The 16,900-nt window shown below is 36.0% G+C and overlaps 2 protein-coding genes across 3 annotated transcripts in view; one reads left to right on the top strand and one right to left on the bottom strand.

Annotated features, from left to right (window-relative positions):
* The window catches only part of asah1a (N-acylsphingosine amidohydrolase (acid ceramidase) 1a), a 189,895-nt gene that overhangs the window by 74,042 nt on the left and 98,953 nt on the right, over positions 1-16,900 (bottom strand). The gene's annotated exons all lie outside the window — the stretch shown is intronic.
* mtnr1ab (melatonin receptor 1A b) lies at positions 2,657-14,732 on the top strand. Of its 2 annotated transcripts, XM_065271759.2 has the most exons (3): positions 2,657-3,160; positions 8,949-8,996; positions 11,998-14,732. In XM_065271759.2, the coding sequence occupies exons 1-3, from the start codon at positions 2,971-2,973 to the stop codon at positions 12,864-12,866; spliced, it is 1,107 nt and encodes a 368-aa protein (XP_065127831.1). In that variant the 5' UTR covers positions 2,657-2,970; the 3' UTR covers positions 12,867-14,732. The 2 variants fall into 2 exon arrangements, with proteins under 2 accessions (XP_065127831.1, XP_065127832.1); XM_065271760.2 differs by lacking the exon at positions 8,949-8,996.

The following is a 16,900-nucleotide window of genomic DNA, read 5'->3' as shown; positions in this document are numbered from 1 at the left end:
ATTTGGTGGATGTATAATAGGTGCATTTTTTAACAACAAGTTGAACAATCTAGCTAAATCATCATATTTGTTTGTAGACTCATCTGTGCCTGTTCAGTGCCGACTGTCGGTGAAGTAGCTTGCATCTTGCTTGTGTTTAATGTAAAAATTAATAAAATATAATGCAATAAAATATTGAGATGTTGACATATTCTGTATTGTGTCCTCTAACCAATATCAGGGGTACAGTGTAATGAGATCCAGTGTTAATGTGTTCTGATAGGAAGGTGTGGGTACATGTCAATAAATGTTAAGATCTGCATTCTTGATGAATGACCTAATGCAAAATTGTATTGGATTCTTCTTCATTAAATTGTCTCCTAGACTCCAACTCATTAATCTGTTTCATTTCAGATAAGATAATTTTTTCCTGTGACTTGTTTAAGTCCACTCTATTCCAAAGGCCTGGATAAAAAAAACAAAGTGAAAAAGTCAGTTGTCTGCTGTGCATCATACAACTCTTTCATGAATTAAAGCTTTTTAAAGGACAAGTTCAGTATTTTAGACTAAAAGCCCTGTTTTCAGATTGTTTATGGTGAAATAGAACGGTTTTGACTGAAATTTCGACATTTGTGGCTGCCCTGAGAATTTTTGCGTGTTTGTGTTTCATCTCACACCTCTACAATGGGTTTAATGGTGCACTGGAACAATCCTTCCTAAAATGCATTAAACTTTCGTTTACAAAGACGTGAAAATCACCGAGTGGTCAGGGGTGTTCACTGATATGCTCACACAAAAATCGCTGCAAAAGATGCTTTCCAACAGGTGTTTTACCATTCGTTGTTAACTTGTGGACCTATTTTTCCAAACGCCTCACACCCGTACATTCTTCCGCTTAGATAACCGTGGAATACCGTACCTCACAGGACATCTAATACTAGTCAATGGAGTTGGTAAAAACTACGATAAAACCTGTTGGAATGCGTCTTTTGCAGCGATTTTTGTGTGAGCATATCAGTGAACACCCCTGACCACTCGGTGAGTTTCACGTCTTTGTAAACGAAAGTTTAATGCATTTTAGGAAGGATTGTTCCAGTGCACCATTAAACCCATTGTAGAGGTGTGAGATGAAACACAATCACACGAAAATTCTCAGGGCAGCCGCAAATGTCGAAATTTCAGTCAAAACCGTTCTATTTCACCATAAACAATCTGAAAACAGTTTTAAGTCACAAATGCTGTCACAGCTGTAATTCATTCCACAAAAAAGAAGTGTTCAGTTCATATACTATAAAACTGTATGACCCCTCCAACTGTAAAATACTGTAATGTGTAGCTTTCACTTTTGATAAGTGAAGTGTATGAGAGAGATCAGACAGCAGCTATTGAGTGTGGGTTTATTTAAAGAAGCTTGCACTGACAGGCATCCTAAAATATAAAGCAAATGTGAAGCGGTACTGGGCCAAAGTCTAAAGAGTGTTTGGACTACATTACTCCATGACAAAAACATTTGGCTGTGTCTGCACGGACAGATGCATGGTTCAGAGGTGAGGATTATTATTGCTGCTCTGCTGCTTTTAAGCTTTGACACTTTTGTCAGGCAGTCAGAAAGCTTACTGTAATTTCTGTCTTCATATTGTGATCCCTTGTTAATTTATCTGCCACAAATAAAACCTTTCCCATTAATAAGCATTCAAGATTATTTTCATTTGTAGATCTGATTTGATATAGATTTTAAAAAGTGCCTCCTATTTAAAAAAAATATTTTCAGTGGTTTTCTACATAACGAAGCCATTTATTTACATTTCTTCATGACATGGTTTTCCAACCAAGACTTAGCCAAATCACAGCCAAATATTTTCTGGGGGACCAAACTCATGCTAAAAGGTGCCTTTTGCTTTTTGCTTTTGTTTGGCTAGTCTCACGCCACAACTATCCCGAACGCTGTTTCACACAAGGGTGTGAACAAAAGAGAGCCTGAATTAAGCCAGAAATGCCTAAACCAGATTTGTCCCTGGAATGTTTGCTTTCTGGGTAGGTCCAAGTGGTACATGTAAATTATTCAACACATTGAAATACTGCATGCATATTAAGGCTTACATTTAAATCTATACTTTTAGCATGTTTTGACCTGTCAAAGTCATTTTGAGCCCTAAAGCTGAATGATGGTAAATAAAGGGACCATTGCAATCAATTTATTTGTGCTACCTTTTAAATTGAGCTTAAATAAATTGATTGCAACCACTTACCTTAAAAAAGTGAGTAAATTGAATTAATATATTTTTTCAGTGTAGGTAAAAGATGTTCACTAGCAAGATTTCTACACTATAAAAACGTTTAAATCTGCACATTGGCTGTGTAGGTCAATTCAACTTCCCATTTTACATTCTGATTACACTTTAACTCAAAAAACGAGTTGAAATTGTTTAACCTCATTAGATAAGTTGTAAAAAACAGTAAAAGTAATAAAACAGGTAGCAATTTTGTAGATCATCTAGTCTGAATACAAGCAACCAGCACGCAAACATTAGTGAACCCTTTCCAAAAGACTTGTTGATTTTCATGAATGATTAAATCAACGTAAATAAACCCTGAATGACAAATAACGTTAAATAAACACGTAGCCTACATAAATCCTCACAATTCCATGTGAATGAATCTCCGACGACCTAAATGCATAACCAATGTCGTTCACTTCCACAGCGGGGCAGCATAGTACCCACAGTACCCTACCCCATCCATGGGCATTTGAGAGCAACTTAACTTGATGTCAGATGCCACATACCAACAATCTGATGTCGATAGAAAGCTATATAAGTGTGGACACATGTCCACGCTCTGATCACGAAGGTGTCCGCGGGATCGAGGACCGTGACATGATAACAGACCTTTATTTTACGCACGTTTACGCAAACGCACTAACTAACCACTGCTTTTCTACTGGAATCAAAAACTATGATTTATGGCGAGAATTATTGAAGTGTGGATAAAATGAAATTTAATGGCAGTCGATTGCTGAACATTTCCTCTTCACTGACTCCGAACGACATCACTCTTAATCGTCCACCCTGGGTCGCTACAACTTTGGGAAGCTTTTTGATCTTCACTATTGTGGTTGATATATTGGGAAACCTCCTGGTGATCTTCTCCGTCTGCAGAAACAAGAAACTTAGGAACGCAGGTAAGAGTTTTAAATACTGAGCAAACATCATTCAGGTCTTCACCGACCTAGGGAGGAAAATCATCATAATCTGAGATTATTGATAAAACTTTGTCAAGACTATATCTGACTGATTCTCCGCTTGTTCTTCTCTTTAATGCACGTATGTCTTTAAGCAAATTGTACAACATATATCGCAGATATAGAATTTTTATTAGAAAAGATGCACTGTAAAAAAATCGATTACAGCCTAAATCATCAGTTTTAATGGTCATCATTTTTATTGGCTTTTTCTTTCTCAGTAAAGTCACAGTACCCCGAAATGAAACATCATGCGTATAGTGCCAACCTTAAACGCACGAGACGTTTCAGACATACAGTATAGCCTACATATAGGCTAGACAATTAAGAACTATACTTATCATAGTGAACTGAACTACATCAGCTGAATGTTAACGTTATGTCGTTATTTTATACTAAAACACAAAAAAAACACACAAAAAAACTAAAACATTTAAAACAGACTATACCTGAATTTACATTTACATTGCAATGACATAAATATACAGTATTGAAAGGATATGCTAGGATATGATAGCTTTTATTTTTGTTACGGAATGCATTTAACAACACAGCTCATATAGGCTTGTTTCTTACTCAGTGTCTTTTCGGTCTTTTTTTGATAGGGTTGTTATACGTTATTACACTGACTGAGCTATTTTTAGAGACTTCAGGTAATTGGCCCAACATCAAGTAAAACTGAACAGGACAGTCATTTTCCTGTGTGTGGACCAGTGTCACACCGACCCATATGCCACTTTTCTTTGCCAATATGACAGAGACCTTATGTTGTTCTTCAGCTCTAAAGTTTGAACAACAGCACTAGTTTTACAGGGTGTGAATGATAAAGATGTAGACTATTGCATACTGCAAATGCGTGCAGATGGTCAAAGATTACAGTGCTTAGTTGCGCTCAATGCGTAAATTGCGCGCAATAGTTTCGACCCCATCCCTGAAATTCAAACATTTACTGCATGTACAGTAGGTAGAATTGATAAGAATATAATCCACACAGATTAACAAATAATTTTTTTTTTACTTTGTGCTTTATTGGCATGGCAAAAAACTGTTTGCAATGTAAAGTTTAAACTTTAAATTAAAGTGCGCGCGCAGTGAGCTGCGAGTGAAGAAAACATTTCTGGGAACTCTGTCCCCTGCGTGAAGCTGTTAAAAGTTGTAAAAGCTGTCATGGCAAGCTATTGTTTGGCACGCAAATGCCATCACCGCATCTGCACTATAATCTGAGACATACAGCAACAGTAAAAGTTCAGATCTAGAGGGAAAATAGGAAAAGTTTATCATCTTTGAAATAATGACGTTTTAATATACAGTATAACAGTATCAGCGTTTTACTGAACACCTGTCACTGTCAAATTAGACAGACCTCACTGATTTACAGGTATTTCCTCTACTTACACATTCATGCACTTTTATTATTTATACATAATAACATCAACTTTTAATGTAGACCTAATTTATAGACTCTTAAAAAAATTCAGCAAGAACTTTTCAGTCAAACACCTCTAAAATAATTATTTATCTACTGTATTATCTTTTCAGTTTTTGAACGTTTTCCAATACCGTTAACAGAAAGATTCTGTGGATATTAAAAGTTCTTCCTCTAACCATACTGCCTGAGAAAGAACCTTAGGGTCCTTTATTTAAGAGTATATATTTTCTATCTTCAATACTCATATTTATCATAATATTTTCTGTTTGGATGTTGCCATAAGTTTTAACCTACTGTATATATAAATAAGCACATGGTTGCATCACCCCATGCTAAATAATTTATAATAAAGGTGCTTAAAAGGTTCACAGTGATGAACCATTTTAGTTCCTTAAAGAACCTTTCCAAACCTTTATATAATCTAAACAACTTTTTCCCCACAAATAACAAAGATAGGTTCAGATGCTAAAGGTTCTTTATAAAGCCAAAAATGTTTCTTCTGTGGCATCGTGTAGCACTTACATTTTTAAGAGTGTGGGTCAAAAAATATTACAAAGTGATCATAGTTCCCACAGCTAACAAAGCCCTTGTTCATGTTAAAACACTGCTGCTGAGATTCTAAGGGGATGTGGTTTACGTGAAGTATGTTCTGATGTTTTCTTCTCACTGAGTATAGTGCACTATATGTTCACTGATTTGTGGGTCACATTAACCCAGTAATTGTTCCATTAGCCTCCTACGATGTTTGCTTCATTATGTTTCTCACCATTGATCGTACCACCCATGGCCCATTGTGAAGACCACTGACCCAGTGAGAATATTCAATTAGCGAACAAATTCAAAGTTACAGTAATTCCCAAGCACGCATATATACGCACGGCACACACATTCTCTTCATTGTTCTTCAGTAATGAAACGAAGTGGTTCCTCTCCCCCCGTTGCGGTCTATCTGTTTTATTTAAGCAACTCAACCTCAAAGACTCTATCTGCTATGGCACCACTGTCTGTTTGGATTATTCAGATCAACCATTCCCTGCTGTTAGGTGAGCCTCATTTTAACAGAGCCAGTGTATATAATTCTACCAATGAGACTTTACCTGTGAGCTGCCCTTGATATTTAGTACAGTATGTATTTTAAACACGAGACAGATCTTTCCTTTATTGGGACAAGAGAAGAGATAGTTTCCTTTTTAAGGTCTCAGGACAGTGTAACCGAGCACAGCTCTGTTCTCTAACTACTGTTCTGGAGTTACACTGACGTTGCTTATGAGCCCAAGGCGCTCTTATTAGATGAAGTTCACTGTTCATTCAAGAGAAACTCTCCTCTACCAATTATTCACAGAGGCTGTGTGAGAAAAAGAAGGATCCTTTCAAAAGGCTATGCATGGGTGGAATGAGGACAAAATCTTTCCTCTGATACTTTACAATAAAAACTTTTAGATAAGTACTAGTTTTTAAATGGGATAGATGTACCAGCAGAGTGCGAGGCGATGGGGTGAAGGAGGGATGTTGCAAAAAACTGCCACAGGACGGTGGGAGACACTACATATAGAGAACTCTTTCTGATGATTGGATTACATGACCATGCTCCTCCTGAACTTAGTAAAAGAAAATAAATTAATAAAATATACCACACTAATAATGCGGTCTTCCCCAAATTGTCAACTTCCAGTAAATTGTTTAAAAACAGCATTTCATATACCGTTTTTGATAAAGAAAATCTCAAACAGGGTTGTGAACAATATGAGGCAGAGTAAATGAAGATGACACTTTCATTTTGATAGCCTATTTCTTTAAAAGGGATAGTTCACCCAAAAATGAAAATTGTGTCATCATTTACTCACTCTCATGTTGTTACAAACCCGCATACATTTCTTTGTTCTGATGAACACAAAGGAAGAAATTTTGAGAAATGTTTGCAACCAAAGCGTTTGTGGACCCCATTCAATTAAATAGTAGGAAAAAGTAATACTATGAAAGTTAATGGGGTCCACGATTTGGTTACAAAATATCTTTCTTTTAATTTTGGGTGAACTATCCCTTTAAGTAAATCATATACTGTATTTGCAATTCAGGGCTGTTATGCAGTAATGCTTTTTTACTAAATCAATCCTCTAACCATAAAAATGTCAAAAGGTTAGCTTGTTTATAAAAATGATACCATGAAAGGGTCATACGGCCTTATTCTGACTCACAAGTCTTGTTATTATACTGAATTGGCCCATGGGAAGCTTACTAATATTTTGCTGTTTGGAGATGAAGCTTTATTTATTCTTTATGAGTTCATGTCCTCAGTCTTGAGGACTTGGCCCTCGGCTTGCCCTTGGGCTTGTTTCACTGCCTTAATGAATGGGCAATTGCTGAAAAACTGTACAGGCTGACTTATATTATACTGTAAGATACAGGCCACTGTTGGCTTAACACAGTCAGCTGAAATGCCTGGTCTGCCTCTGTGTCAGAGATTGAGTCAAGTATAGGGGAAACTGTAAAGAATCCAACCTCAAAATGCACTCCTAACAAAAGTAACTACAGTATAATAAAAATGTATTCTTTTGTGTGAACAAGATTAGTCTTCAATATGTTGCTAAACAGATTATTTTGTTGACTAGACTTAGACACTCACTGCACAAAAAGGTACAAAAAGCTGTCACTGGGACACTTTCAAACCTAAAGGTGCATAGTAACAGAAAGGTACAAATTGGTACCAAATGTCTACATGCAGTATCTGTACCTAGATGGTACTGTACAGTATTAGGACCTTTCTGAAGGGTATCTTCTCAGTGTCATCAATTTGACTTTTTTCTGAAAATGCCACATGCAAAATTTTGTGTGGTTAGTATTGTTAAAAAGATTACTGTTTTAGTATTTTCAAGTTTCAAGTAGATATGACTTAATCTTATATGGCTCAAGGCATTGCAAACATTGTTACAAAGACATCCCTAAAGGGACTTTGCTATATGTCAGTGCAGGGAAGCAATACATTCATGCTTTCAGTTTATGATTTCTGCAGTACTTTGTTTGTGTTTGCTGTGACAGATGACTCAATATCACTCTATATCCCTATCTGATTTGGCTGGACAATGTTGATATTATCTAGACAAATAATGCAATGATTGATTGTGAGAAATAAATGTTACTGCTGTGCCTCTGATGTGATGATATTATGATACTGATTATGAGCTAACAAGAAAATATAACATTATGATATGCACACCTCCCTAATGATAAAATGTTGATTTAGCTATAATATTTCCCTTAACTTCACAGCAATCTGAAGCTTCTCTTGAGTGCTGAATGTATACGCAGGGGTGACAAAACATTAATGTATATTTTCTTAAGAATGATATTTGTTTGTTTAGAAATGAGTTTGGTTTTATTCCAAAGTTTGACCACCATTGGGATATTTGCTTTAATATCTACAGTAATTGTCTAGACCTGGAAAGATTGAAAATCCAAAATGGTTTATTTATGAAAACAAAATCATAAGCCACATTCCTAAACTGCAATGTTTTCTTTCAGTTAGACCAGTGGCGGCCGGTGACTTCTTTTTTCGCGGGCGCTCGATGCGAAGTTCATCACAACATGTATGTAGCCCGTCATGTGTGGCGGCTCGTGACTGCTCATCCGAGGGGCGCAAATTCAAAATAAGTGTTCGGTGTGTCGTGTGTTGCTCGTGTTTTCAAAATATGTGTTTGTTGCTTCATGTGAACCATGTGCGTCACATGTTTTGTCAAAATAAGTGCCTGCTGCACACGCGTCAAAACCGTTTATGATCAAATTGACGCTCACGTTCACAAAATAGACACTCCCTTAACACTAAACTCTGATTAAACATGAGATTATGTGAGTATCTGGCAAACGTGAGCGTCTCTTTTATCATAAACCCTTTAGACGCGTCTGCAGCAGGCACTTATTTTGACAAAACATGTGATGCACATAGGTTCACTCGACACGCAGGACACATATTTTGAAATTACAAACCACACACATGACGGGCTACATACATGTTGTGACGAACTTTGCATCGAGCGGCCTTGATAAAAGAAAATCCATTCCAAACTGTAAGATTTCCATACATTTTATGCACATTTATTTATGTGATTTTTTGTGTTGAATATGCATGTCTCAGTTCTGGGGTGAAGTATAACAGATAAAGTCAATAAGAGAAAATCTCTTCACTTTGCACTTCAGTCCAATAGACAACACAATACAATACAGTTAAAGTGGTTGCTCATAAATACCATCCATATACTGTTAGTTACGGACTCATTCACTTTGAACAGACTTTCTCTTTTTCAGCCTTGCTTTCTGTATTCTCTGTGAATGGAATTGGATGTCTTATAACCTGTAAGTTGAATGCTAAATGATGTATGCTCTTTATATTTCCTGTTTTCTTTCAACTTTATGATTAAACTTAAACCTTTTTACTTTCAATTCCAAGGTGATGATGTTATTTGGCTACATTCATGCCACAGTTAGACCTATAATCAGTGGCGGCCAGTGACTTGTCTTCCAAGCGGCACTTATTCAAAATATGTGTTTGGAGTGTCATGTGTGTGGCTCGTCCTGTCAAAATATGTGTTCGGTGCGCCATGTGAACCTATGTGCTTCATGCGTCATGTCAAAATACGTGCCTGCTGCACACGCTTCAAAAGGCTTTATGATAAAAGACGCTCACGTTTACAAAATACTCGCAAGAAACTCACTTAACACTAAACACTAATAACACATTAGATTAAGCGAGCATCTGGCAAGTATCTTTGATCATATACCCCTTCAAAGCATATGGAGCAGGCACGTATTTTGACATGTATTTTGAATGTACCGTAATGCCTTTCATCCGTCTTTAACAGTTGGTTGGAAGTGCTAGAGGTGACCAGGGTTTAATATTAAGAGACACATTCATTAATCTGTAAATAAAAAACAACCTTTACCACAAGATATATTTTTAAAAGGCACATTTATTCAGTTCTGATTCTGGTAATTTGGCTATAAGATTTATGACCTAATTTGTGAAACCTATGAACATGATACATAAAATCTTCCTATAGTACATAACGTAAAGGACGTTCTGTAAAAATATAACCTTGATATATTTAATATTGACCATATCAAAGATCGAAATCTAAGTGAAATCAGTGATCGAAATAAAACTTTGTTAGATTCTGAGACTTTAGTCTGAATTTTACCCAAAAGGGCCACATACTGTATAAATAGATTTGATAAATTAAATATACTTTGAACCTCACAGAATTTGTAAATTTGTTCACATGTCTCTGAATTAGTTCACACAGAACATGTTTTGTTTTGTTTTACCTTAATTCTGGCTTATTATGACTAAAATATCTAATGTAAATAAAAGTAGCTGGTTATTCTCTATTTGTGAACACTGTGTATATAGTTTCTTTTCCCTTGACATTTACAACCTCAAATACTTAGCAAAGTTCAAGGATAGTTCTCATTAAAAATAGTATATTTAATAAACATATAAAAATAAGGCCTCCTTGGGAAAGTAATCTTATTTGATGTTAAGAACATTGCTACTGTATCTCTAGTTATATACTCTTGCTGGGCCTCCTTTTCAAACTTGGTGGACAGTAAACATAACTCAGATTCAGATTCAGATTCACTGTTGTGTTAGACGCACTGCTCTAATAATTTCACCCAACACTGGACTATATTTGCTAAATCATAAATCTATTATTTATTTAGGATTTCAAGATCTTTGTCACACGGTGGGCTTAAATTAGTTTAAAGGACAAGTTTACGAGATAAAACCGCAATATTCAAGTGCAGTGTTCAATTTCTGTGCCTAGAGTTGTGTAATTCATTTCAATTATGTTCTGGATATTTTAATCTTTCATACTTAAAACAGACTTACTGTAGAAGCTGAGAGTCATGCAGTCTCAGCAGTAATCACTGTAGAGAGATGAGAGAATCCATGAAGCCATGGTAGTAGTTTTTATGTTCTCAAATGACAAACCACCTGTGTCAGCTTTAAGCGTCATTGGCTCTCATTGACACAACAAATAAAAATGTACAGTAACTTCCAACAAGGTGTAAACATAATCCAGGGGAAACTTAGATTGTCCTTTATGTTGATTGATTCACAGTTGTTGAATGCTTTATTCTGATTGGTTTAGAAATGTTCCATGGGTATGCATTTTTTTTTTTTTTTGATAAACGTACACCTGACCTGTTTAATAACCACCAAAGCAATGTCTTAACAACATCTGTAGTTACCATGGTATAAGCGGAACAATTTACTCCGGTCCTTTGAATTATTTGAAAATATTTTGGCTTGGGTGTGCATTATTTTTGAATAATTCAACTGCCCGTCATCAATTATTTCTAACGTAATACAAATACTGTTAATTGAGACTATCAGTCTCTTGCATTCTGTTTAAACCATATTTAGTGTCCTATGGTAGAAAGAAAATGTCAGTGGGGTTGTACCCTTTCAAAACTTTGGATCTAAAGAGTTCATATTAATACATCAGAGTATCAAATGTATACATATTTGTACCTAATGGCACATATTGGGACCTGTTTAAAGGGTACTGCCCCAGTTAAAGCTGGGGTACATAATTAAATATTTTTTTCCAACAGTGTAAAGTAGCTCATTGTTCATTGGTAGAGCATTGCGCTAGAAGTGAAAAAGATCATGGGTTTGATCCTAGCAGGGAACACACATATATACTAATAAAATGTATTTAATGCACTGTAGGTCACTTTAGATAAAAGCATCTGCCATATGACTAAATGTAATGTAGTATTTGATTTGGGTGAATTAACTTTATTGGTTGTGGAGGTGCGTACGGCAAATGATCTTTACACCTGAAAATTAAAATTTACTATAGCAGTTATTTCTTATTAAAACTTTAACCAGGCCTCAACCTAACATGAGGTCCACAAGTTTTAAAGGGTCCTCATGGGAGTGTGAAATACCATGTGACAGTAACAGATGCAATTCAAATCCTTTTATTAGGGAAAGCAGCTGACAGACTTAGGAAAGATATGATTTAATTAGACGCAATAAAGGTCATGCTGTAAAAGTATACCGGCATCCATACTGACAAGGACAGATGATATAAATGGCTTGAAATTTGTTTTTGAAAGATGTCGTTCTCAAACTTCACACAAATCTAATCTGATGGCTTAAGAGGGAACCTGACAATCAATCTGCCAAATTCTCTATGATAGACACAAGCCAGTCAAATTTGTCCTTCATTTGACACGTTACTATTACTATAACATTGCATTTGACAATTTTTTTTAAATATGCTTACATACTGTACCAGGTATTAAAAAGTTGCACTTATTGTAACCACACTGTGTTTGTTTGCAGGGAACGTGTTCGTAGTGAGCCTGGCGGTAGCTGATCTGGTGGTAGCCGTGTACCCTTATCCACTCGTGCTGGTGTCCATTTTCCATAATGAATGGAATTTGGGATTCGTTCAGTGCCAAATCAGTGGATTTCTGATGGGATTAAGCGTGATTGGATCTATATTTAACATAACTGGCATCGCCATCAATCGCTACTGCTACATCTGCCACAGTCTCAAGTATGACAAGCTATACAGCGACAAGAACTGCCTATGCTACGTCCTTCTAATATGGATACTGACTTTGGTCGCGATAGTGCCAAATTTTTACGTAGGCTCCTTGCAGTACGACCCCAGGGTTTACTCTTGTACATTTGCGCAGTCGGCAAGTTCAGCGTACACTATCGCCGTCGTGTTCTTTCATTTCATTCTTCCGATTATGATTGTAACGTACTGCTACCTGAGGATCTGGATTTTAGTGATTCAGGTGAGGAGGCGCGTCAAACCAGAGCTCAGACCCAAGCTCACACCGAATGACGTGAGGAATTTCGTAACCATGTTTGTGGTGTTTGTTCTTTTTGCAGTGTGTTGGGCTCCTCTCAATTTTATTGGCCTGGCGGTCGCCGTGGACCCCGGGCGGGTCGCACCGCTAATCCCGGAGTGGTTTTTTGTATCTAGTTACTTTATGGCCTACTTCAACAGCTGCCTAAATGCCATAGTCTATGGACTGCTGAATCAGAACTTCAGAAGAGAGTACAAACAAATCATTGTCTCACTCTGTACGGCACGGATGTTTTTTCCGGAGAGTTCAAATGATGCTGCTGAACGGATCAAAAGCAAGCCATCCCCTTTAGTGACAAACAACAACCAAGTTAAAGTAGACTCGGTATGACAACCCAAATATGGGCACTGTGAATACAAACATGCCAAATATCCATCTCAGCTGCTTCCATGATCAAAGTATTTATAAGTTTGCAATGTATATGCAGGTGTACCTGTTGCTTTTAAAAAGGTGCATTACAGTTATCTTTGCTTGTCACCGTGTTTACAAGTTCATAATGTTAGGCAAATGTTTTTATTTTATTCATACTGTTTTTATAATTGATATTGCTACAAACCAATGTACAAACAGTAAGTACAAGGTGCCAAGTATACATGTAAGTGCTCAACCATTTTTATGATCTAACATTATGACTGCAACAAGTACCAAATAATACATTACAAATCTTTATTGTATTTTAGTACATACTATGTCCTCAAAAGCAGTGGCGGCCGGTAACTTCTTTATTCGAGGGCGCTCGATGCGAACATATATGTAGCCCCTAGCCCGTCATGTGTGTGGTTCGTAATTTCAAAATATGTGTTCTGCGCGTCGAGTGATCCTATGTGCATCACGTGTCTTGTCAAAATAAGTGCCTGCTGCAGACGCGTCTAAAGGGTTTAGGATAAAAGAGATGCTTTAATCTCATGCGTAATCAGAGTTTACTGTTAAGGGAGTGTCTTGCGTGTATTTTGTGAACGTGAGCGTCTCTTTTATCATAAACGGTTTTGATGCGTGTGCTGCAGGCACTTATTTTGACAAAACACGTGATGCACATGGTTCACATGATGCAACAAACACATATTTTGAAAACAGGAGGAACACACATGACACTCCGAACACATATTTTGAATTTGCGCCCCTCGGATGAGCAGTCACAAGCCGCCACTGCTGAAAAGTACATACGGTATCTATAGCAACATGGTACATAAAAGGTACCTTCCTAGACAACTTTTGTACTTCACACAAATAAAATGGCTTTTTATATATGATTTATTTAATTAATTATTATACTACACTGGTTTATTACCATATTCGAGTTCAGTAAAATTGACAAAGCATTGAAGCAATATAACTGAGTTGAATCTAAAGGTTTGTGAGTGAACAGAAAGCCTGTACAGCATATCAATGATATATGCATTACTGTTTACATAAACACAGATGAAATGGAACGTATTTGCTTGTCTATCGTTTATCGTAGAACATGTGAATAAACTGTGCTGAATTAACCAATATGAAAATGAAGAGGTTTGCAAGCTTAAAAGCTGTAGAATGGGAGAAGTGGATATCCTTCTTTCCAAACATTTATTATTGGAGGTTGCAGGTTCATTTACATAACAATTTCATGAATCTGTGGCATCATGCTAATGGATTATCAACAGTACCTTTAAAGGTTACCTATCTCAAACAATACTCCACACTGTTAACAATTTCCCTGTATTTTTACAGTAAGTTACTTGCAGCACAATTGCCAGCAAATTATTATATTTCGATTTACAGTTTTGTACTGTAATGCAAATTTACACTACACAAAACTAGTACTGTATAACTTTAACAACATTTTTTTTATATACAATATAGTACTGTATCATCTATATTTGTATCATTATTATTTATATATATATTATAGTAAATACATTATAAATTATATGCTATCATATCTAAGAATATTGTTAGCAATACTGCATCTTAACTAAACAATACTCCAGTTATTTTTAACTTACCCCATTCCTAGGCACGGTAAAACCTGTCTGTTTTTTGGACAGCCATGGAGAGCGATACAGTACATTTTTGAATTGGTGGTCTCAGTACACATTGATGTTCACCATGTTTGCTTCTATTCAAGCTTTCCAATTCCTGCACATAACATAATAAAGGTTGACATCTCCTATAGTGTTTTATTTATCACTGAAACCATACATACAATATCATATACACATATTACAGTTTTTCTGAATTGCTAAAACACTAAACCCCAATCTCTGAACCAAATTCATAGTGGCCTAAACCCATTTGTCAAATCATGCACTCTTTTTGCAAAATTCTAAACACAAACTTCTCACTAAAACACACATTTCACACTGCAATGCACTTGTTTTATAAATGCTAAACACAGGCAGGCAAAAGTTGAACACAACTAAAACACCGTTATCATCGAGTAAACACAACAACTCAAAATTCTACACACTTTTATCTAATGGTATTTTTTACCAATTGTGTGAATTGGAAACAGTCTGAGAGGCAGATGAAGAGTATGAGGAAGAAAAGGACACCAGAGACGATGCAATTGGCAAAATTTGCAGTTGGATTGCTGACTTTTTACAAAATACAAGTGCTGCTTACAGTAATATTGAAAACTTACTATTACTTGAAGTACTTACAGTAAAGTATTCGCTATATTCACTGAACTAAACTTGTGTGATTACAGTAATAGAGATTTTTAACAGTATTTGTCAAGTGTGTTGTTATGTACAGTAAACATGTATTTCTGTAAGCAGATGTCCTGGATGTTGTGTTTTACATTTTTTAAGGTAGTGTCTAATGGATGCTTGTAGTGTTTTATATTATAGACTTATGTGTGTATGATTTGAAAGCTTAGTTTGATTTTGAGTACAAGTGAAATGGTTTTGAAGGAATTGTTTGATTTTGCTAGAAGAGTCAGGGGTTCTGTGAATTTTGTTTAAAATTGGGATTTGTGTTTAAGGTTTTGAGAAAATGAGTGATGGTTTCAAAAAACGTGTTTTAGCAATTCAGAAAAACTGTACTTGAAGTACTTACAGTAAAGTATTCGCTATATTCACTGAACTAAACTTGTGTGATTACAGTAATAGAGATTTTTAACAGTATTTGTCAAGTGTGTTGTTATGTACAGTAAACATGTATTTCTGTAAGCAGATGTCCTGGATGTTGTGTTTTACATTTTTTAAGGTAGTGTCTAATGGATGCTTGTAGTGTTTTATATTATAGACTTATGTGTGTATGATTTGAAAGCTTAGTTTGATTTTGAGTACAAGTGAAATGGTTTTGAAGGAATTGTTTGATTTTGCTAGAAGAGTCAGGGGTTCTGTGAATTTTGTTTAAAATTGGGATTTGTGTTTAAGGTTTTGAGAAAATGAGTGATGGTTTCAAAAAACGTGTTTTAGCAATTCAGAAAAACTGTACTTGAAGTACTTACAGTAAAGTATTCGCTATATTCACTGAACTAAACTTGTGTGATTACAGTAATAGAGATTTTTAACAGTATTTGTCAAGTGTGTTGTTATGTACAGTAAACATGTATTTCTGTAAGCAGATGTCCTGGATGTTGTGTTTTACATTTTTTAAGGTAGTGTCTAATGGATGCTTGTAGTGTTTTATATTATAGACTTATGTGTGTATGATTTGAAAGCTTAGTTTGATTTTGAGTACAAGTGAAATGGTTTTGAAGGAATTGTTTGATTTTGCTAGAAGAGTCAGGGGTTCTGTGAATTTTGTTTAAAATTGGGATTTGTGTTTAAGGTTTTGAGAAAATGAGTGATGGTTTCAAAAAACGTGTTTTAGCAATTCAGAAAAACTGTAAGTGAGCTGTGACTTTTTTTGCCATTATTTGAGTAGAATAAGGCAACGCTATATTAAGAGCAAACCAACAATTCAGTACTGACCCGTTTTCGTGCCCACGGATGGTTATTTCTGGGCATTTGGCGGGAAGTGTCTTCAAATCAGTGAAAGCTTAAGTAATTACATTTGTCTGTACGCTTGTGTGACGAGGGATTGGACTTTCTTTGAGTACCCCCACCCCCTCATTTCATCAGATCTTAAGATCTTAAAGGATGAGCCGTTGAGTAGCCACCCCCATCTGTGGAGATTTTTTTTTTTTATTGCTGTTTTTTATAATGACACATTTTAATCCCAGGCTGACTCTCAATGGATGGCTTTAAGTGATGATTCGAGACAGCTCCCACCTCCACATGCAAGTGAAAAGAAACTGGATTAAATTCTATTCGAAACACACTGGCAATATAATGGTACCGCTATGGTCGTGACTCATTTGCTGGTAATTTTATGGCACAGCTTGACAAAAAGGAATGTGAGGTATCAAATGTAATACATGGGGCAAAGTGTTGTAA

This window comes from Paramisgurnus dabryanus, chromosome 16 (assembly GCF_030506205.2).
Source record: "Paramisgurnus dabryanus chromosome 16, PD_genome_1.1, whole genome shotgun sequence".
Lineage (NCBI taxonomy): Eukaryota > Metazoa > Chordata > Actinopteri > Cypriniformes > Cobitidae > Paramisgurnus > Paramisgurnus dabryanus.
Note: the sequence above shows the minus strand (reverse complement) of the source record. Positions and strands in the feature narration are given on the sequence as shown.